This window comes from Solanum verrucosum, unplaced genomic scaffold (assembly GCF_900185275.1).
Source record: "Solanum verrucosum unplaced genomic scaffold, falcon-dt-bn FXZP01000150.1, whole genome shotgun sequence".
NCBI classification, from domain to species: Eukaryota; Viridiplantae; Streptophyta; class Magnoliopsida; order Solanales; family Solanaceae; genus Solanum; species Solanum verrucosum.
In genome coordinates this window covers 2925994-2948177 of record NW_026020371.1, presented here as the reverse complement: position 1 = coordinate 2948177, position 22184 = coordinate 2925994, and the positions used below count along the sequence as shown (strand labels likewise).

At 31.3% G+C, this 22184-nt stretch overlaps 3 protein-coding genes across 3 annotated transcripts in view; all 3 read right to left on the bottom strand.

The window, feature by feature from the left end:
• The window catches only part of LOC125838361 (protein TONNEAU 1a-like), a 1213107-nt gene that overhangs the window by 477054 nt on the left and 713869 nt on the right, over positions 1 to 22184 (bottom strand). The gene's annotated exons all lie outside the window — the stretch shown is intronic.
• The window catches only part of LOC125838365 (uncharacterized), a 532039-nt gene that overhangs the window by 156662 nt on the left and 353193 nt on the right, over positions 1 to 22184 (bottom strand). The window lies entirely within an intron of this gene.
• On the bottom strand, positions 9053 to 10237 carry LOC125838429 (cytochrome P450 71AU50-like). Its single transcript, XM_049517489.1, has 3 exons — positions 9949 to 10237; positions 9419 to 9825; positions 9053 to 9145 (listed from the first exon to the last, which is right to left on the bottom strand). Exons 1-3 carry the CDS (start codon positions 10235 to 10237, stop codon positions 9053 to 9055), a joined length of 789 nt encoding a protein of 262 aa, XP_049373446.1.

Here is a 22184-nt window from a genome sequence, read left to right as displayed (position 1 = left end):
GGCTTCATGTAGAAAACACCTACTGCATAGCTGAAAACCTCATTTTTTTGTAAATTGTCCTAGGTGTACGGGCAGCCAGCCAAAGCAAGGTTGTTGGTAATTCTTTTATCTTCCTCGTTGCTTTCCATCTCCATATCTCCTGCCCACTGGATATTTTAGCAAGATTTTATGAACTTTCTTTTTCTGTCCACTGTCTATGCTAGAGAATCAGGAAACTGGACGTATTGAGAGAACTAACTCTGTGTCAAAAAGAGTTGGTAGCATTGAAAAGAGGATACGTTTGGTTGAATGAAATCTTAATTTTAAATAATGAATGAGTGTTTACATAATCTTGTTCTGTATGAAGAAATAGTGAAATGAAATTGTCTTGACTACGATAGTGATGTCCATATGTCAGGGGCAATCAGACATATTATATATTCAATCAATACATTTTAGAGTGCAATATTAATTTATGTAGATTGTTAAATATCTTCAAGATGCAATGTTAATATTTTCATGTATTTCATAGGGTACTACACGAATTATTCAATTCTACAATATGCAGTTTTGACTTTAAATTTTGTAGTCTTTTGTAAAAGCAACAAGTCCATTGTGTGATGTTCTTTTACATCCTGATATGTGATTCACTAAGAATTCTCTTTGTGTATGTGTGTTGCTCCGTATAATGTTCTTTTCGATCGATTTTCTTTTTTGATATGCAATTACTGTTTTTATTGAAAGAATATTTGTCTGCCAAATATTCGAGAGTTTTTACTCTTTGCTTAATTAAGAGTACTAGTTTGTCAACAATTTATATTTCGTGAAGTTATGTAAGCATATCCTTTAATCGATTATCTGTCATGGTCCATTTCTCTTTTTAAAATCGATTTATTAACAACGGATAAAGTAAGAGCATGTTGCCTGGTAGTTGCCTATTCAAGAAATAAAACTTAGATGAGATACTTTCCTTTTTGGACTTTTAAGTAAGATATATAGACTCTTTCCTCTTTCCTTTCGACATCAAATTTGGAATTCTCCTCCACTTCTCTGGACTTATTCATAGACCAACATATCTCATCGTCACTTGCCTAAATTTTATGTTTGATTGCAACTTTACTGTGGACTCTAAGAAGGTATATCTTGAAAAAAAAATCACATAAAATAGTAATTTCAGCCCTGAATCTTCTTCTATTCTACCCGTTGAATGCACTCCACTTAACAACTTCCGATTGATCAATGTCATTCCAATTAATTTAATATACTTATATGTTCACTCATTTATGTCATTGTCATATAATTTTCAGGTGTGCTCATTTGTAGTTGAATATTTGACTGTTGTGGTTCATTATTTTACTCTCAAGGCCTAAGCTATTTGGTGGTTAGAGTGACCACTGTTTCGATCTGTTGTCTGGACATTTGGATTGTAAATCAATTCAAGTAGTTATATCATGAACTTCAACTATGCTATTGTGGCAGCTGTGGAAGTAGAAGATGAAGAAATTTTCATGTTTTTATAAAGCTATTAGGTCGACATTCAAATGAATCTACTGCTTTCACAACTTTGAACTTAGCCGAAAGACCAAGAAAAATATAGTGATATGTTTTGATAGTATGTTAAAGGAAATGAAAGCATTTAAGTTATTTTCTTTACCGTTTTGGTTTTCATCAGTAGTTGTAATTTTGTGTACCCTCTGTGCAATTTTATCATTGCTTTGATTCTTTATAAAATGTTGGGCTCGTACTGAGCACGGGCCATTCCTTTCTAGTCATTATCGATAAGAAAGTATTAAGTAACATACTAATATATCACATGTTTGGACATAATAATATAAAATGTAACTCATTATCTTAATTATCAAACTAAATTTTGCTATCCAATTTTGCAGGTTCATCGATTGTCTAACTATTTGACATATAACAAAATAGTTATTTGAATAGGTTGATTATTATACTAATGTAACACCTCAAAAATTTCTAAGCTAAGACTTGAATCATTCTTCATTTGCGTATAAGTTTGTATCAGGTGATTTTTAAATTGTGCTTAGGTGTTAAGGTCAATGCAGCAATATCTATGCCATATTTGACCATTTTCAAATGGATAATTTCCCTCCCAACAAACCATAACCCTAATCTTCACCTATAAATACATCCTTATACATTTACAAAAAAGGGAGGAGTTTTTCCAGTCACCTTCTTCCCCTCTAACTTCGCTAGTTTTTACAACTTTAAGAAAGACGTTTTAATCTCTCTTTGTTTCTGTTGGACGAGGACAGAGGCAATTTAAAGCTTTCGAATTTGTTCACTACGAGAGTATTGATTCGAGACCTATAACGCCCAGTTCACTGCTCTACAAAAGGTAAAATTCATCCTTTTATTCACTTACATATTTTTCTCGCCTCCATCTATTTCCATGAACATGTGATTTCATTTTTAGTTCCAAGTTTATCTTGTTTCTGTTGGCCTTTGCAGACAGAAATGTAATTGTGATTTTTGAGTTTGTTTTAGTATACGAGTCTGTAAATATGTGGTTGTTAAGTTCTTTGAATTGCTGTCCGCTTTTTCACAAATCAAGTTTATCGCCTTTGTATCTTTTCTGAATGAACACAAGTTTACATAAGTGATGTCTCAATTTATTTGTTGCTCGCCTTGACTTGTTTGATATCTACGTGGATAGTAAGAAAGGCCAGTCTTTTCACCTCCTTGCATCACTCGGTCTGATTGTTGTAAACATGTGAGTGTCATGAAATTCTGTACATATAATTGTTTGTCTGTCGTTGTTGTCTCTTAGACTAAAAATCATATATTGTAGGAATCTCTCTAGTTTCAACTATTGTGATACGTGTATGTTCAAGATGAAGACTTGGGAATTTTTATGAACACAATTTATCTCTTTCAAACTTCCATTTGATATTAGTTAAGCTAATATATATATGTTTTATGACTTGTTTAAGCCCTTTACATGTCACCTGCTTTGTATGTTTTTAATTTGAAGTTGTTACAGTTGATTTTCCGAACTCTCTAATTCTCATTTTCTTTCTTATCTTTACATGTACATACTGGAGCCGAAGAGTCTCACCATGAGACTCAACGACACCAGTCTCACACGGAGTTTTGCATAAACCGAACATGGGATTGACCATTCATATTTTGATAAAACACTTACTTGCTTTTCCTATTTCCAGAGCCAATTAGTTGTCTAGCCTATTCTTTACCATTATGCTTGCTTAATTATTTGGTTTGCTGTGCTTGCTTTATTTTACAATCTAGACATTTTGATCTCTATTTGAATACTTTATTGGTGAGTCACTTAGTTTAATAATATGAATAAAATCAACTTATTCCCTAGAGTCTGGCTTCATAGTAAAAAGAAAAGAAATGTTTTTTTTAGTTACCTACGATATTTTTAATCACTCATAAGTGTAAACTAATCAAAGATGTTTGTTTTAACTTTGTTTGTAAATTCAAACGTTTTCCATAGATGGACTGGTACATTTTAATTGATTAGTTCCAAAAAAAATATATTTTATTACAAGATCAAAACCATTTTTGGATATAAGTTGTTTTCTACGCTATCTTTTACTTTGGGTATTTTTGGCCAAGAAAAAGAGTGTTTTCAACTCATGAGATCACCTTTCAAATTTCAAATTTAAGAAACTTACATATTTATAGTACTACTCTCATATTTCAAAAATCTATATTTTATTTTAACACTTAGCCTAATTAATTAACTAAGTTCGGCTGGTTAATCATTTTTAAAGGATCTTAAAGGATGCCTAACCCCCTCCCTTTAGATTAGTTGAACCCTTACCTAGAATCTCATGTTTAGTAGACCTTAAAATGAAGTTAACTTTAGACAATGACTTTAATCAATTTAGGTGCCCTAATTCACCGTAAATAACTAGGTGGCGACTTCTTAAGTTAGTTATTAATTTAGAAATCACCAAAATGTTGTCTATTTTGACCCGGTTAAAATGGGGTATAACACTAGGTATGTAAGGCCAATCATAGTGATGGACTGAGTTTGTCCTCACGCTCTACATCTAAATTCAGTTAGTAAAAGTTTAATATAAGATTATACCCTTAGTTTTGATTTTTCCTAAGATGATCTATATTATTGATTCCGAATTCAAAATTCTTGATTATGAGTTGATATATATTATGCATTGAGATCCTTGAGTTATTGTTCATGTTTATATTCTCACATGAACTCCATTTACTTAGTTTTTATTGAGAATCTTTTGATCAAACATTTTTCCTTAAATTGATTTTGAGAAGTTAAAAGTGAGTTCAAGAGTAAAATTTAAAGTATAATTTTTAGTAGAGTTTTAAAATACTAAAATGATTTCCAAATGTATTATTTTTACATGGAGAAAGAAAGCACTTTTCAGAAAAGTATAAGAGTTTTTCAGACAGAGTTATTACAGAGCAGTTACCTGATAAAGAGGCCCTTTTAAGAACTTTTCTCAATCTATATAGAGTATTTTTACTTGAGCATTAAGTTATATATTATGGGAGTAATATTGAGCACCGATATGGAGAAGAGTTCAGACAACACACATTCCCTATAAACCAAGTAGCTGGCGTGGGTTAGGATCACACCGACGATTGGTGACTCTTCACTGCCTATGAGCAGACCTTACATATGGATTCATGATTTGAGTTAATTCTATACCCGGGCAAGGTATGGAACAATTCTGACAGCGTGGGCGAAACATTGTATCATCACGAGGCTCATATTAATGGTTGTCGGTTAGAGAAACTCCCCGTAAAGTAAAGTAAAGTATATTTTTATTTATATATTTCAGTTCAGTATTTACTATTATTACATTTTTACAGTAAAAGCTTAAATAATTTTCATCATGATTTACAATATATTTTAGTTGAGTTACTTTCAGTTCGGCTATTTGATTTATTCAGCCTTATTACATACTCGTACATTCAATGTATTGATGTCATTTGACCTGCATCGTTTCATGATGTAGATTCAGGTACTTAGGATCATCAACAACAGTTCCGTTTAGATCACATCATCCGCTCCTCAACTTTTGGTGAGGCCTCCTTACTTTCAGAGGATTCTAGTTTTATAATTTGTTAGTAGTAGCGTTTTGAGGTGTCGTGGGTCTTGTATCGACACCTATCTTTATACAGTAGCGACTTCATAGATATACAATCTTAGTCAGTTGGACATTATTCAATTTCAGGTGTATTATTTAAAACTTTATGTTTAATACTTAGTATTTTCATATAACTTTGAGATTTAATAAACTGTTTTAAACAATTCTTCAGTTTTGATGCTTGAGTTAGTCTTCCGCTTTGTAGTCAGCCAGGACAAGGGTTTGTTTAAGAACCAACAATGGTTTTCGAGTTTGGGCCACGTCCAGAGTGTAGACTCGGAGCGTGACAACTCATTAATTACAATGTGATTTTGATATAACTCATATCACATATAAAATTTTCATGGGACTCACAAACGAAGCACGTATCTAGAACTAGTAATATATATATATATATATATATATTACTAGTTTTGGGAACGTGCCTTGCACGTTTGACCTCTATTACTGTATAGAAATTATATGGCCTAACTCATGTATAGAAAACATTTGCAATATCAACCATATTAACTTGAATAGCAATAAAATATACATATCATCATATGCATACAAAATGAAAAAGGTCAAATAAAGCAATATATTAATAAGAAAGAATAATCGATAAATAAAGAATTATATAAAAAATATAAGATGATGATATACAAAAGTCTAGTGGACTAACATTTTATGTCCAATTTATAAAGGAAGAAATTGTATACATCAAAAGTTGTCGGTGAATATGAAAGTAATAGAGAAAAAAAATTAAATTTACCTGATTTTGTAGATGAATATGGTTGTGTTGGCGAAATGGAACCATAAAATTGATAATAAACTTACGTCCTATTTATCGCTAACAGATGAAGAATGAAGAATAAAAAATGAAGAACATAAGGAGTTATTATAAAAATGTATTGATAAACTTAAAAGAAAAGACATTTATTTCATAAGCGATAAAAGAGGTAATCAATTCAAATGAGATTTGCCTTTTTATCTACTGTGGCTATATTTGTGTTTCCTTTTTATTTATTTATCATGTTTATAAAATGTATATTTATATTTTTACACTTAAATGTTTTGGTATAATATTTGCTTGAAAGATAAAAAAAAAGTGTTTAATATTTCATGGCTTTAAAACTAAAAAGACTAACAATCAAACCTCATTAAAAAGTGGAAAATGATAAGTTGTAGCATCTAATCATGTATTTGGTCTAGTTTAATTGTCATTATTTATTTGATTTTAAAAGTTAGTAAGGTATTTTTTTAATTAAAAAATTAATGAAGGATGTTTTCGTAATCCAACTTTAAACTTAAAACCTTCACACTTCCATGTTAATTTGTGTTGAGTCATTAAAACGATATATATACATTTTAAAATAGTCTTTTTATGAGTAGATAAAAATGTTAACTACAAAAATCTTTATTTGCAGAATAGTCGTGATGTTTCATGATTTATGAGCGGTCAATTAGAACAATAAAGATTATATTTAAACATGTGCGAAATGAATAATATAAAATATATCTACAAATTAGAAGCTCAATCTGAAAAATAGTCAGGATGTTTGATTAGGTGATTATTTGAGCGTAGGTGAGTCAATGTCATCTAAAGTTTTGTTTTAAATTTTCTTGTTAATCTTAAAAGTTAATAAGTTTATCGCAAATTAATTTATGCTACTATTTTAGATTTTTGCTTAAAAAATAAAAGTTCAACACATATCACATTTGAGTCAAGATAAACCTCTAGCAATGACATCTTTGATTGACAAAAAATCTCAACACCTTTGATCTGCAAAGGGTTTACTCCAACTGAAAAAGTTCAAAAAATTTGGTCACATTTATGTATATTAAAATATACATTTGCACAGTTAATGAAAGAAAGCATAATTTATTAGATTCCAAAATAATAATATTTGCATAATATATAAATTATTGTATTTTCTTAATATATTATATTTTTGAATTTGTCCCTTATTTAATCATGGCTCCACCAACCAAAATACATGTTCAATTCTTTCTTTAGTTTCATCTTGACCAAAGTACATGTTGTATTCTTTCTTTAGTTTCATCTTGTAAACTTTTTTTAGTTTTTGTTGATCAATTTTATATTTAATTACTTACAAAGAAAAAAAAAAACATATGTCGTAAATGAAAAAGAAGAGAATAACTATAATAAAATCACGACAGTAAGAGACATTCACATGAAAACATCTTTGGACCACACGTGATAATTTACAGTATTAGAACAATTGATTAACAATAAAGTAAAAATAAATCAATTGAAAAGTCTACAGAGCGTATTAGGCATCAGAAAAGAGCTTCTTTAAAATGGAAAAAAAAAGTAAATTTACCCGGATCTTGAAGTTGAAATTGAACACTGTTCGAAACAAAATAAGAATGTTTTGACACTTTGATATCTACTTTTATTTAGTGAAATAGTAATAAATTATGAGTAAAGACTATGCCATAAATATTTTTCTTGTAATGATAGAAGCTTATAGGACCAAATCAATAATAGTTGGATTAGGGACAAGTGATATTCTAAATAATACTATTTTAATTATGGAAATCTGAAAAGGTGTAACCTACTATAATTATTGGCATTTCAGTGAAACTAATTTTATATTTATTAATTATTAATATATGTTATTTATTTGGTTAAAAGGTAAAATTTTCACGTAATTTTTATATTTTTTCATAAATATATAATAATAGTGTTTAATAAAATATGATAGTATTTATTTTAATTATCTACGTTTTTATCCATAAATATTATGACTTTACAAGGACATTTTAGTAATTTAAATTTTTATTTTTGCTTTCCATTTTTAATATAATGATGATTATGATGATGATGATATATGATATATATTTCATACAGAGTAAAAAATAAAATAACTAAACCCTACATAATTAAGCCATATATTATTAATCACTATGTTACTAATACCTACGCAACTCTAACCAACAACCAAAAACCAAAGACATAAAGATCAACAAATTAAAGGAATTCAAAACTTTAATCCTTTAACAAAGAGAGCACTTGGCATTGGCTCATTTCATGCTACGATGTTGTCTCCCTATCTCTTGGTTGAAGCGGGGATGGGACTCTATAGTCTCTATCTAGTGCTCTTCCAGCTCGATATCAGTATAAGTATCAATCTCTTTCCATTCCTGTGTATGAGTGGAATTTTGAGTAATCGATGAGACTAGTAAGTTCTCCAATAGGTATAACCCTTGTATTTGTTCCTTTTTTAAATGCTTAAGGGACTTCTTTCAATGTCAATGCTTCGAGTACTACTAGGCACAACATAGCGAGAAGTCAGTTAGCTTTGTTCATCTATCCCTAACAATAACAAGCAAGAGGGGTGCTAAAGTTCAACTTCAACTCTCCCCATTAACTTTTACTTGTCTATTATACTATTTTTTTTTTTCATGTTTTACCTGTAGCTATTAATGATTATTCTCCAAATCATTTCATAAGACTTTATACTAAACACTAGTTATTATAATATTGTGCTAAAATACTCAAATTAATTATTATTTTTCAAGAGACGACATGCATAGTCCAAAGTACTGAAGTAGTGGACAAATAAAAGTAAAATGAGGGGTCGGAATAGTTCTTTACAAAAATGGTGATCACTGAAACTGAAAATAGCCTTCTATTACCTTTGTTATTAGCTACAAAATTTATTAGTAATTCCTAATTAATCCATTGCAAAATAGCTCCTAGCTAATTGGATTTTCATGTAATTCATTGTTAATCTGTAGCTAAATGAAAGTAGCATGAAATTTTGACTGTTTAACTACAAAATTTTGTTCGGTCACTAATTCTTTTTTTCTTGTAGTCTTTGGGATATATGGAAGGATGTATCATTTTTGGCTGTTTAGATTGGCGCATTTACTCTGCATTTGTGTTCATTTCACATAGAAGCGACAATTCAGTTTTTGTGGCCTATATGTAGAGGATTTACTGTTAATTGTCAATGCAACATTCCTCCGCCCATAAGTTTTCCGTTGCCAATGGAGTCTATGGACATGTCAGGCTGGAACAAGATCAAGGACAAGGTGTCATGCTGCAGAAGATAACAAAGCAAACCTCAAAATATCATGAGTTAGGAGACACACGAGAAGTATATCAAAAGAGGACGAAATAGAATGGGATAAATGACCATACACACAAGTAAGTCAGTAGAATAGCATGGGAAGCACACATGACACAACAATCACAAAATCATGCTATTTGCATCATTTCTTTAATCTATAAGTAGGAATAGCCAGCAAAGGCATTTCTCTACATGTTACTAGCCCAAACTTCTCATCAATGTCTTAATCACAAGGCTGCATACCATTTGGAAGCTCCCACTGAAAGCAATGCACCAATTGTTCCACCATAAGGCGGACAACGGTAGCTGCCAACTGCATTCCAGGACAACTTCTTCTCCCAGAGCCAAATGGTACAAGTTGAAAGTCGCGTCCACGAAAATCTGTAGTGGCAACCGTACGTCGACTACACAATCTTCCATGGACTCATGATAAAATAGTGGCACTACAGGATGCAGCCTCAGGCCCTCTTTTACAACCATGTCTAAGTACTTCAAATTTTCCAGGTTGGATTCTTCAACCATTATTTCAAAGCCTACCACTTCTTGCAACTCCTTTTGGAGTTTCTTCATCACTTGGGGATGTCTAAGAAGTTCAGTGAGTATCCATTCCGTTGATGATGTTGTAGTGTCCATTGCAGCTACAAGCATGTCTGGTATAGGAAAAAGGAAACAGAGGAATTAATTAGTAGTACAAACCATTTCATTCTCAAGGCTTGTGGTATATTAAGCTTATACTAGTAAACATACAAAGAGGGTAGCTTTTACGTGACTACGGTCAAACTGAAATTCTGCTTCTCCAGATTGAACTTCTTGCTTTCTCATGGATTGAAATGAATTGATCTTGCGATTGCTCAAAAGGTGCAGAGTGCACAACTTGCGCATTTTGCGCCAATACACACCATACTTTGCAAATGCCATATTCTTCTGGCCATAAGCCAAATATTGAGATGCCTCATGATGAGGCCTACTAGCAAAGATGTGATCATACGTCTTGAGGACCTTCTCCGCTGCATCAGCAGACGAGGCAATGATTGTAGGTACTAGCCCTAGTCTCACATACATAATAAGACCATGTTTCTTAACTAGTTTTTGTAAATCTTCGTGTGGATTTTTACCAGCTAACAAATGAAGATGTCCTAAAATGGGAAAGCCTGTTGAACTTGGAGGAAACTTTCCTCTTGTGAATGTTTAGCAGCTGATACAAGGCATATACAAATAGAGAAACCACTAGAGTTTCCCATAACAAAGTCATTGAGTTAGAAGAGAAAAATTCAGTCTTAATTATTCAGATTTGTAGATAGTTTATAAAGGAAATGCAGGACAAGAGCAAAGTAGCAATAGTAATTACTGATATGCTCTGTAACTTTGAGTGTGCATAAGCAGATACTTAAACTTGTATAAAACTGAATAAGTAGGCATATGTGTGTCCTACATGGCATATTACAAGTAGAACACCAGATAGGATGTGAACTGTCACATAAGAAATCATGTAGCACACATGTGTCTATTTATTCCATTTTATACAAATTTAAATGTCTACTTATGCACGTCCAAAATAAAAGGTCACAAAAGCCGTTAAAGTATACATGTTCAAAATATTCACTTTCAATACCACGGTACGGTTTTGCTCTTAGCAGCCGGGCATAATTTTAATTAATTTGAAGATAAGTACTGATTAACTGTCACTTTTATTACTTACTTCATAAGTACTCTGAATCCTATTATAAAAAAGATTCAATTGTAATTTACTATTCCCTCCGTTCCTTTTTATATGTCATCCTTTCTATAAATAGTTGGATCATACTCCCTCCGTCCCTATTTACTTGTCCATATTTTCTCTTTTAGATGTCCCTATTTACTTGTCCATTTTGACAAATCAAGAAAGGACAAAAAAAAATTTCCTATTATACCCTCATTTAAACTTCTTGAAAATTTAAACTTTCCCCAATATTGATTAGTTATCTTGAATAAATTTATTTTGGAATCATAATTAATAAGGGCAAAATTGTAACTTCACTATGCTAATTATTGTTGCCTTAATATGTGTGTCATTTCTAAAGTGGACAACTAAATAGGGACGGAGGGAGTAATACTTGTCATTTCATAAAATCAATGCATAATAAGTAATAAGTAACTTATTACTTAGTCTTGAAAATATATACTTTGACCAACCTAGGAAAACTAATATGTAACTAATATTCATTGGAGTACTTCATACATTGATTAATTACTCTTTCCATTCAATATTCTTTCAAATATGATTTTAAAAATAAACTCAAAAAGTTAAATAGTCATCCAAATGCATTTTAATTTTTGAAATCTAGTATATTCATCATATTTTGAAAAGTTGACTTAAGAAAACATTAAATAAGGGTAAAAGGGTAAAGTTACTTAATTTCTTAATGCAAGTGTACTCTAAAAATGTGACATATAAAAAGGAACGAAGGGAGTACTAATTGAGGTATATGAAAAGAATTTGAATTATGAGTTCCAAAATATTTTATTGCTCATTTTAATGTATGTGATATAGTTTTTTTAAAAAAAATTAATATTGGTGGAGCTGTTAGCTCCTTTATTTCAATAAACACAAAATTTACAAATATAGACCCGTAAAATAGGCCCAAAGGAATGAAACAAAAAACATGAAAAAATGTGGGCCAATCCAAATGGAAATGGCATACTATAAAAGAGAGTAAGATTTCCATTTGCATCCTTTTTGTCTCCTCCGCCTCTTACTTGAAAATGTTCATCACAGTAGCTTTGAGGAACAAAATCTCTGTGTCCTCAAGTTGTGAATTATTTATGTGTATCTCCTAACCTCTTTCACTCTGATAATTCGAAGCTCGCAGCAGTAAGTCTTCCCTCCTCTCCATTTATGTGTTGTAATGCCAATCACTCTTCCTTCCTGACCTCGGCTTCCTTTGTAGTGGTAAACTTCGGTGGTGCAGTGGATCTGATGCCAAGTCCTGAGCTATTGCTTGGAAAATGTAAGCACGTCTCCATACTTTTCCATTTTTGCCTTACTCCACACTGATTTGAGACGGACATAGAGATTCCAAGACAACCTCTCCGTATCTGATTTGACCGACTTCGTTTTTGCTGGTGGAACTTTCTGTAAGCTGACATAGCTAGGACTATTGTTTTCTTCACAGTTATGTATGCCTGTATAGTGGAAAATTTTGATGTACATAGCATAACTGTGTTCCTTGTTAATCTCTCTGATCCCTCCCCTGATGTGTGGCTTGTACTGTTATCTTCCTTGTTTTAATTCGTAGTGATGGAATTTATGCTTTATCCATGTTCACAATTCCTCTACATTCCACTGATAACTGTTGGAAAGCATGTATTTGTATTGCATACGTTTGCTCAAATGCTTCATTTGCCAATTTATCTTCTAGTTTATTAGCTTCCTGAAACACATGTTGAATCTTTGCCTGTGTAGAGCTAATTAACTCTATTATTTCCACTATTTCCTCTGCCTGCTGCCATGGTACCTTCCAATTATCTCGAATTATATTTGTAATGCTTAGAGAATCTGTCTCTAGAATGTAATTACTGAAATTATATCTCTTGCAATGTCTTAGTGCTTTAAAGACTGCTAATATTTCTGCCTCCATGTTCGTTCTATTTCCCGATTGCCCCGCCTCCGCATATACAATATCTCCTTTGTCGTTCCTTAAGCAAAATGCATAGGCACTTTCCCCAGGATTCCCTCTACTAGCTCCATCCGTGTTGCATTTTATTGTACCATTATGAGGTTTCCTCCAGGTCACCGCACAGTAATGCAATCTGGGTTTGTACTCTTTAAGTATTTTGACTATCTCTCCCCAATTTTTACGAACTTTAATCCATGGATATTTCATGTTTATCAGTTGTATGATAGTGTTGACACACTGACTCTTCAACTTATAAAAATTTATATCCAATCCATGTCTTCTTGCATTTCTCCGTTTCCACAATTCCCATAGTATAATGCTTGGTATTGCTTGAAAAATGAATTTCAGTTTGATAGGAGTGTTAGCTTCCCACCATCCTGTTATCATCTGTTTCAAACACCCATGTTGTTGAATACCTGCACATGAAGCAAACTGCTTCCATAGCTTTTGGGTTGTGGGAGCTGTATGAAATAAATGTTGTATAGTTTCCTCCTCAAACTCTTCACAACAATAGCATCTTGATGCTATAGTAACCCCCATCCTTTTAAGATTTTCCTCTGTGGCAATCCTTCCCTTCCAAATTCTCCATAGTAAAAAACTAAGCTTAAAAGGAATCTATTTGCCCCACATATTCGCCCTCCATTCCTCTTTCTCCCTTCTACATCGCAGCATATCAAAAGCTGATTTGGTTGTGAATTCCCCACTTGTACTTCCCATCCACCAAGCTTTATCCCCCTTCTCCGTCAGACGGGGGGTAATGCATTCTGTGATGTACAACATCATCTCTTCCGACACTATTTGTCCTAGCTTTTGAATATCCCATTCTCCATTTGTAATGAATCTTTTCAAAATAGAACTTTTCCAATCATTGAGAAACTTCCCCAGAAGTATCCTTATTGCTCCTTGTTTTAACTTGAAGAGGGAGATATGTTTTTTTAACTCCACTCTTCAAATTATTTATTTGTCTTGGTGAGAGATCTCCATCTCTTGCTATTGTATCAATATTCTCATTCACCTCTCCATCCTCCTTTGTATCTCTTCGACGCTGTTTTTTGTCCTCAGTAAGGTCCTGCAACTCATTGACTCCGTCTTCAACAAAATTTGAACTGCCCTGACGCTCCATCTCTTCCGATCCTCCCCCTATATTCCCCACCTTTTTACCCTCATCCTTTTTCTCCCTCTCTTCATTATCATCCTTATCAATTGTCTGAGAAGTATTTAACATTGCTATATCATTTCTTTTGTCTTCTGTAATCAACCTTTCTTTATCCGCCACTTTTTTATTGCTACAACTCTCGCCTATCCTCTTTTTCCCATTGAAAACTTCCTCTACCCATTTTTTTGTTGACCCAATCTCGTTCCCCATATTATTGTCCCTAGCTCCATCCCCTTGTGTAGTCTTCTCAGCCTCTTCATCATTCAGATTGCCCAATGCATCAAATTTGTTCCCCATGATCTCTTCCTTTTTCCCCTGTTGACGGTGTTTTGGATTCCAAACCTGCAGCTGCCCAGCTTTCCTTTCCCATCCCCCATTTTTTTCTTTTCTGTTCCTTGAATGCATCTTCTCCCTTGCTTTGTCCTGGTTCCCTTCTTTCCACATGGTGATCATCCCTTCTCTTATCTTCTCTGTCGCCCTTCTCTCTGATAACATCATCAGCTCCACTCCCCTCCCTTGTTGGATATAACTCTGGATGTATCACATAACATTCTTGCTCATTATGTCCCTGAATACTGCAGTTCTTACAATATTTTGGCACATAATCATATTTAATACGGATCCATTTCTCCACGATTTTCCCAGAATGTTTCCTCCCTCCCACATTAATTCTCTTTGGAAATTCACTCAAAAGGTCCACCTCCACTTTAACCCTTGCGCAACTAGGTCTAGTTTGATTCTTGTAGCTAGATCCACCTGTAAAGGTTTCCCCACAGCAGCTGCCAGTGAGAAAACAACCTCTTTAACGAAAAAAATTGGTGGTAATGCTGGAAAGGATATCCAAGCAATCGCCCTTGAAGTCTCTTTTTCCGGATCAAACATCGGATCCCATTTCAAAGTTCTCATTGGATAAGACCATCGCCGATGTAATAAATAAAAAGCAGGTTTGAATAGTAGATTGACATAGTCCTCAAACATGAAGCCCTAATGAGCATATGTCTATTCTTTGTAGCCCTATTTTGCATTCTCCCCTCAGTTCGCAATGTTTCGGAATCAATTTACGTATTTCCTGAATCTCTGGCCATCCATACGAAAATTTGCCTATTACTGCAAATTCCAAATTCTCCTTAATGATCATATGCTCCACTTCCTCCTCCTCCCACACGATTCTAGGTTCCCCATGTAAATATGCGACAGGTTTCATCGAAATTGGTTTGGCTATTCATGTCGGGGGACACAAGACAGCAGCATATGCCTTCTTTGCTCTGGATCACTCTCTGTGGCTGCTTGTCCAATCCCCAGAAGGGGATGCCCAGGTGAATTGGTGGTCATAGCCACCGGGAAATAGACGACGGCGGCGGTAAATTAATTGATATGTATTAAGATACCAGAATACGCTCTGGCTTCATGCCTTTTTATGTTTAATGTCTTACAGATTGTGATATAGTTTGACTTAGCATAAAAAAAAATTAAAAATACTTTTGAAATTTGTAATTTAAAATAAATTATAGATATTTGTGAGTATAAATAATTTCATTAAATATAAAATGAAAATTCTAAAAATTTTAAATTGTTACTAAATATAAAAATATGTCATTATTCTCAGTACAAAAATGAGTCAAATAAATTGAGACTAATAAAATATAATTTTGACTAGGGGTTTCTCACTTTCCAGTCAAAGATATGGTAATTTTTTTTATATGATAATAGATATTAGAAAAATGAATAATTAAAATACCCTAACAGATCTATTCCCAAAGTCTCCTATTTTTATTATTATTTTTTAAATTAAAGCTGCCGTCAGGCCATTAGTATTACATTTTGGACGGTTGTTACGTATTGTTTTATAATATATTATATTATATTGTGTTGTGTTGTATTACATTGTACGATATTGGTTTAATGAATACAACGTTTTGGTTGATTGTATCGTTTTTCTTCATTACATAATGTCACACATCTATAATCTAAATGATAAACCTATAAGAAAATTAGAATACTAGGTAGAGCTATTATGAAAATATAGGGTAAAATAAATATAAATGTTATTATTAAATACTAAGGTAACGGCATCACACCAAACATGTCGTTACACAAAATGAGTCTTTTCATTATTATCTAACGATGAATTTAAACATTACGATACAATAAAATTTAATTAACAATCAAAACAAACATTGTACTTAAACCAACAGGTAACAACTAACGGATAACAACCGTCCAAACAAGGTGTTGCTAATCTTCCTATTTATAATAATGCGACCAATTTTCACCAATGCATGAGGTAAATATTATAAATATTTCAATTTTTGTATGAGGAATTTATGTTTTTTGCCTTGTTTATATGACAATATCATTTATTGAAGAGTGAAAATAGATCTCTCTTTAATTGTCATTTTTCCAAACATATGCAAATTTAATAATTAAAGAATTAATATCAATTTTACATCAAACTTAAGTATTTTGACTCTTATGTACCTCTTAGTCAAAGAAATGATTATCTTTAAATACCTTTAGGGTCTGTTTGGAAAGTAACCTGATAATTGGAATTGGTGTAATTATTAGGATAGTAATTACCAGCCTAGTAATTACACTGTCTAGTAATTACATTGACCTGTTTGGTTGCCACAACGTAATTACACTGTAATTACACATGTCCTATTTGGATGCCACAATGTAATTACACATGTTCTGTTTGGATGCACAATTGCAATCATAAAATTATAATAGATTTTTAAAATAAAAATTAATTATTTAAAATTTATACTAGACAAATAAGAAACTTTATAAATGACATTAAATTAAATATTTAAGATATATATTCTTTTTTGAAAATATATTAAATAAACATATTTTCTGTAACTAATATTATGAAAAAATAATTGATTTATATTTTTTCAAATTAATATATTTCAATTGAATTGATCGTAACAACTAAAAGTATGAAGTTTCTACGAACATCGTGAAATGCATGTTTGATAAAAAGAATAATATATAAATAAAATGTCATAAATTATTAAATGTTTGACAAAAATATAATTTATCAACTCTAATTAAAAAATGACATGCAATGTAGATTCAATATTACTAAAACAAATGAAACTGAAAATATAACATAAGTTATAAATTCAAAACAAAAATTTTAATATAATACTCTTATAACAAATTTCAACATAGCAATAAATATGATTTAGTTTTAGTTTTTCTTAATAAAGAAAACGTAAGTCTATAACTTACTTAACAATAAATTCTATTTTAATTTAAAAATTAGAATATAATAAAATTATGCTAATGAGAAAATAAGCATTGCATAAAGAAATAGATAATACGAAAAAATTACATAGAATCACGTAAAGTAAGGTTGAGAATAAGAAGAAAATGAAATATAATAATATAAAATATAAAATATAAAATAAACTTTTACAATTTTTTAGAATAATAAAATTAAAAAAAGAACTTAAAATAATAGAAGTAAAAAAAATTAAAATAGAAATAAAAAAAAAGAAATTAAAAAGTAATCAGGTGGTAATTACACCATGTAATTATCAGCAATTCACAGCCTCTGCCTGTGAATTATAGAGTGTAATTACCCCCTGCCAATTACACCAATTACCTGCTGACCAAGTAATTACCTGTCCTTCCAAACAGGACAAGACAGTGTAATTACACCAATTACACCAAATTCAATTACCAGGGTGTCCTTCCAAACATGCCCTTAATGATCATGAAAACTAATGTTAAGCATATTTGATATAGCATTTTAGTTGTTGTTAAGCATATTTGATATAGCATTTTAGTTTACATTTTTGCCTAGTTAAAAATATATACTAGATACGGGACCCCGTGCCAGCACGGGCCTAATATATACTCCTTGTCTCAATTTATATGATATATTTCAGATTTTGAAATTTAAACAAGTCTATCTTTGATCGTAAATTTTTCATAAATCTTTTAAATAGTTTGTATTGTCAATTATTATGACTTATAGTACTTTTTACGTAGTTTAAAAATATATAAATTTATTTAAAAAAAATTAAAGGTTCCATAAGCAAATTCTCAGTCAAACTTAAACTCTCGAAAATGAAATGTGTCACATAAATTGAAACAGAGGGAATATTATTTTTTATTTTAATTTATGTGATACAAATAGAACTTGAGAAATTATTCAAATTTTAAGTAATTAATTACTGTAATTTATAATATTTTTTATGTAATTTTGTTGAAAAAATATATATTATTTCATTTCTCAATTTACGCGGCACATATTTAAATATTTTAAGTTACTAATTATTGTAATTTGTAGTACCTCTTACGTAATTTCTAAATAATATATATTACTTCTCATGTCTCAATTTATAGGACATTGATATAGCCAAATTTTTATGTCTTTTGAATATTGTAAGTTATTAATTAATGTAATTTATAATACTTTTTACATTATTTTAATCAAGGAAAAATCTTTTTGGCCAGAAAATTTGGCCAGAATGATATTTTATCTATGTTATTTTACCTTTTAAAATATTTTTACCTTTTTAACTTTAATACATTTTAACTAAAAAATGGAAAAAAATCAGTTTATTTTAAAATAAAAAAACATTATAGTTTTTTTAATTTTCTGGCCAATTCTGGTCTAATTTTCTGTCCATTTAGCACTTCCCTTTAATCAAATACGAAATATCTTAAATTTTATTAGTTAATTTTCTTTTATATGAAATAATAATTTTCTTCAAAGATAACAAAAATTACATTATGATGGGATGAGTGGGGTCCGGGTAAGTCCTAATAACAACACTTTTATGCCTCTTTAGACATTTAAAAAAGGCACAAACTTTAGTTTATTTACTAATGTATACCAATGGATTTAATGTAAAATGATGCAAAAACAAGGGGCAAATGCAACTTTGAAAAAGTAGTGTATTACCAACAAAAAGACACCGTGGGAATCAAAGGAAAAATCATGAAGCAGACAACTCTCAAAGCAAATTGTACTACCATTCAAAGTAACGTAAAAACAGAATTATCCAGTAAATTACCAACTTACCCTTGTCTAGGAAGCAAGCATGTTGATGAACAGCTGCATCCTAGACTCTTCTATAGTATAGTATAGTAAAGTAATAAGGTATGAATTAATTTATGTATTATTTTATGTAATACATAATTAACTAATGTATAAATAACATGCGCGTGTAGTTCACGTGATTCATGGGATCGTGAAAAGGATCGTCAATATTTGGGCATTTTGAAATGGTTGTTGTGAGTTGTGACGGAAGCAAAATGTGTTTAGTCCTCTCAAGAGCATGAAAAGACATGGTATTAAAAAGTTGATAAGTAATTAATTAGCACATTCTATCCACTGGTGTTATCTTATTTTAGATTTTCCATTTTTGGGTAATAACTACTACTCCCTCCGTTTCATAAAGAATGACCTGGTTTGATTTGACACAAAGTTTTAGAAAATAAAGAAGATTTTTGAATCTTATGGTCCTTAATTAAAGTTATGTCAAATGTACTAAATTGCCCTTCAATCTTGTGGCTTTAAACATGTCACGTGGAAAGTTGAAATTAAAATGCTACCAAAAAAGAAAAGAGGTCATTCTTTTTGAAACAGACTAAAAGGAAAGGAGGTCATTTTTTTTAAACGAAAGGAGTATATATTAAAGCAGTTTTTTTTCCAGAACTTGGCACTTTTAATACGAGCACATTTGACCTTTTGTGTACTTTGGGTGCCCTTTTGTCCACCCTAATGTCATTACCCGCCACTTTGCCTTACAAATTTGGCATAAAATAAGGAGGAAGAATTTAGAGTTATGAAGAAGTTAGTGAAAAACTCTAGAATTTCCTATATCTTTCCTTAAAAGACTCTAGAATGCCTGAGAAAATGTCTTAGAAAGGCTTAGAATTCTCTAGACTAGTAGAAAATTCTAGATGAGGGACTAGATATTTTCAAGGAAGGCTTTGTAATTCTCTAGAACTTGTAGAAAATTCTAGATTAGGACTAAAGTGTAAATATTGTAGAGACTTATAAAATAATTATTATTTACACTTAGGTCCCTAGAAAATTAGTGTAAATAAAGGGCCTCTCATTTGTAAATCACCCAACAAGTTGTAAAACATTCTCCAAGCCATACAAAACCTTCTTCAAAAACTTTCCAAGTCTTTCTAAGTCTTAATTGCATTCTCTTAGCGATCTTAGTTCAAAGGGATTACTTGAGCTTACAAAATCTTGAAAGATTAGTGAGAAATTTGTCAAATGCCGCACAGAGCTTTAGTGAGACTCTAAATCCGTGACACTAATCTCAACTTCCCTACCTACCTAATGACCCTTCAAATTCTATAAAGACATGGGGGACAACTTAATTAAGCTTTAATTATTTGTATAATTTTGTCTCTTATTCTTGTTTGGGACAACTAGATCTTTTAATTAGATTGACAAATATATATTTCTTAATTAATTTGAAGGGGTTCACATTTGTAGTAGAACTATTTCATACATTTCTAAACTTGAAGGGCAAGGTTTGTCCACTGTTCTCCAAAGCCTAGTTTCTAGAGGATCCTCTTCAAGTATTCCCAAGACACTCTATCGTAAGTTTTTGTCATGTCGAGTTTCATCACCATATTACCACCCCTTGTTAGGTCTGTTGATATCACTAATGATTTCTTAAGTCAACAAAATGTTTTCCTAGATAGATCTTCCTTTTATGAAACCACTTTGGTTCTTGCTGATGATCCTAGGAAAGATACTAGAAAGTTTGTTGTTAAGTATTTTGGAAATAATTTTAGAAAACACATTACAAATGCTAATGGGTCTAAGATCTGAAAAGCTTTAGGGGTGATCAATCTTGGGAATCATAACAATGCAGGTGTGGGTATAAAACTTGGTGAGGGTGACTCCTTTAAAAAAAGAATTTACAGCATTATGAACATCGAATGAAATAATACTCCAACACTTATGGTATAACATTCCACTTAATCCATCAGGCCCAGGCGAGCTGTTGGGGTCAATAGAGAAAACAATATCCGTCACTTCCTTGAGCTCTGGGATGGCATTAATCATAATGTTATCTTCCTCCGTGATGCAACTATCAACACAATCTAGGACACTGTAATAAGTATTGGTAGAATCTTGAGCAAACAGGTTCCGATAGAAATTCACTGCTCCATTCGCGAAAGCATCAGTGTCTTCCAGCCAGTTATCATTATCATCTTAGCCTTCTGATATTCAGCTTCCTTCTTTTATATTTAATGGTAGCATGCAAATAGGTTGTGTTAGCATCTCCTTCATTGAACCATTTAACTCTAGTAAAAATGGAATCTTGAATTTAAAAATATCTGGTAAAAATAGCTTGGAATGGAATCTTGAATTTAAAAATATCTGGTAAAAATAGCTTTATGCTTGGAGAGTTCACATATGTTCTTAGGAGAATTTTAAAATATCTGGTAAAAATAGCTTTATGAGGTTCTTAAACAATTCAATCTCAACTTTTTGTGTCATTTGGAAATTGGGATAAGACTCTTGACAGAGAATTCATGAACCAACTATGTACAGTACTCTGTACCAAAGGCGACTAGTTCGAATTTGAGATCTCTTATTAAGGATGAAATAGTACTTACCTTTCCACCACAATCTTTGTTGGTTTGTGCTTGTTATTAATCGTTATCTTGGTATTATAAAGATATTCAGCGACGGCGAAGTCAACATTTGAAGTTTATGAATTTAGAATTTTAATATATTTTAATTATTAGATTCTTAGTTAATAATTTTGTATATTCAATAAATTTCTTGAACAAATATAAAATTTTAACTAAAGTTCGATCAAACACTTAATTCATAAACGCAAAGGGTTAGGTTCACCAATATTTTTAAAAGCAGTACAGTTTGGCTATAAAATGATATGCAACTAATTTATGAATTTAACATGTCATCAAGGGACCAAGTATTTTTGCTTAATTAAGACTAAACTAGAAAGATAAACTCTAGAATTACGTCATTGTAAACAAAAAATATAAGCAATTACCTATCATTTTTCTACCAATTATACCATTGCAAATGTTATGACCTAGTAACACATGTTGCTTCTTTGTCATTTATATTTTTTATTTATAAAAACACAATAATGCAAGTTCTTAATTACCTAGTATTCTTGATCCGTTTTAATTTATTTATCTTATTTTTATTTTTAATTCATTTCATAGAAGA

Bases quoted from the DNA above. Each gene is read 5' to 3' on its own strand.
- LOC125838429 (XM_049517489.1), bottom strand. From the start codon at position 10,237: ATGTATGTGAGACTAGGGCTAGTACCTACAATCATTGCCTCGTCTGCT. The intron at 9,826-9,948 runs GTAGTCACGTAA...TTCCTATACCAG, and splicing joins AGCAGAATTTCAGTTTGACC to ACATGCTTGTAGCTGCAATG. The intron at 9,146-9,418 runs GTATGCAGCCTT...TATCTTCTGCAG, and splicing joins TCAGTGGGAGCTTCCAAATG to CATGACACCTTGTCCTTGAT.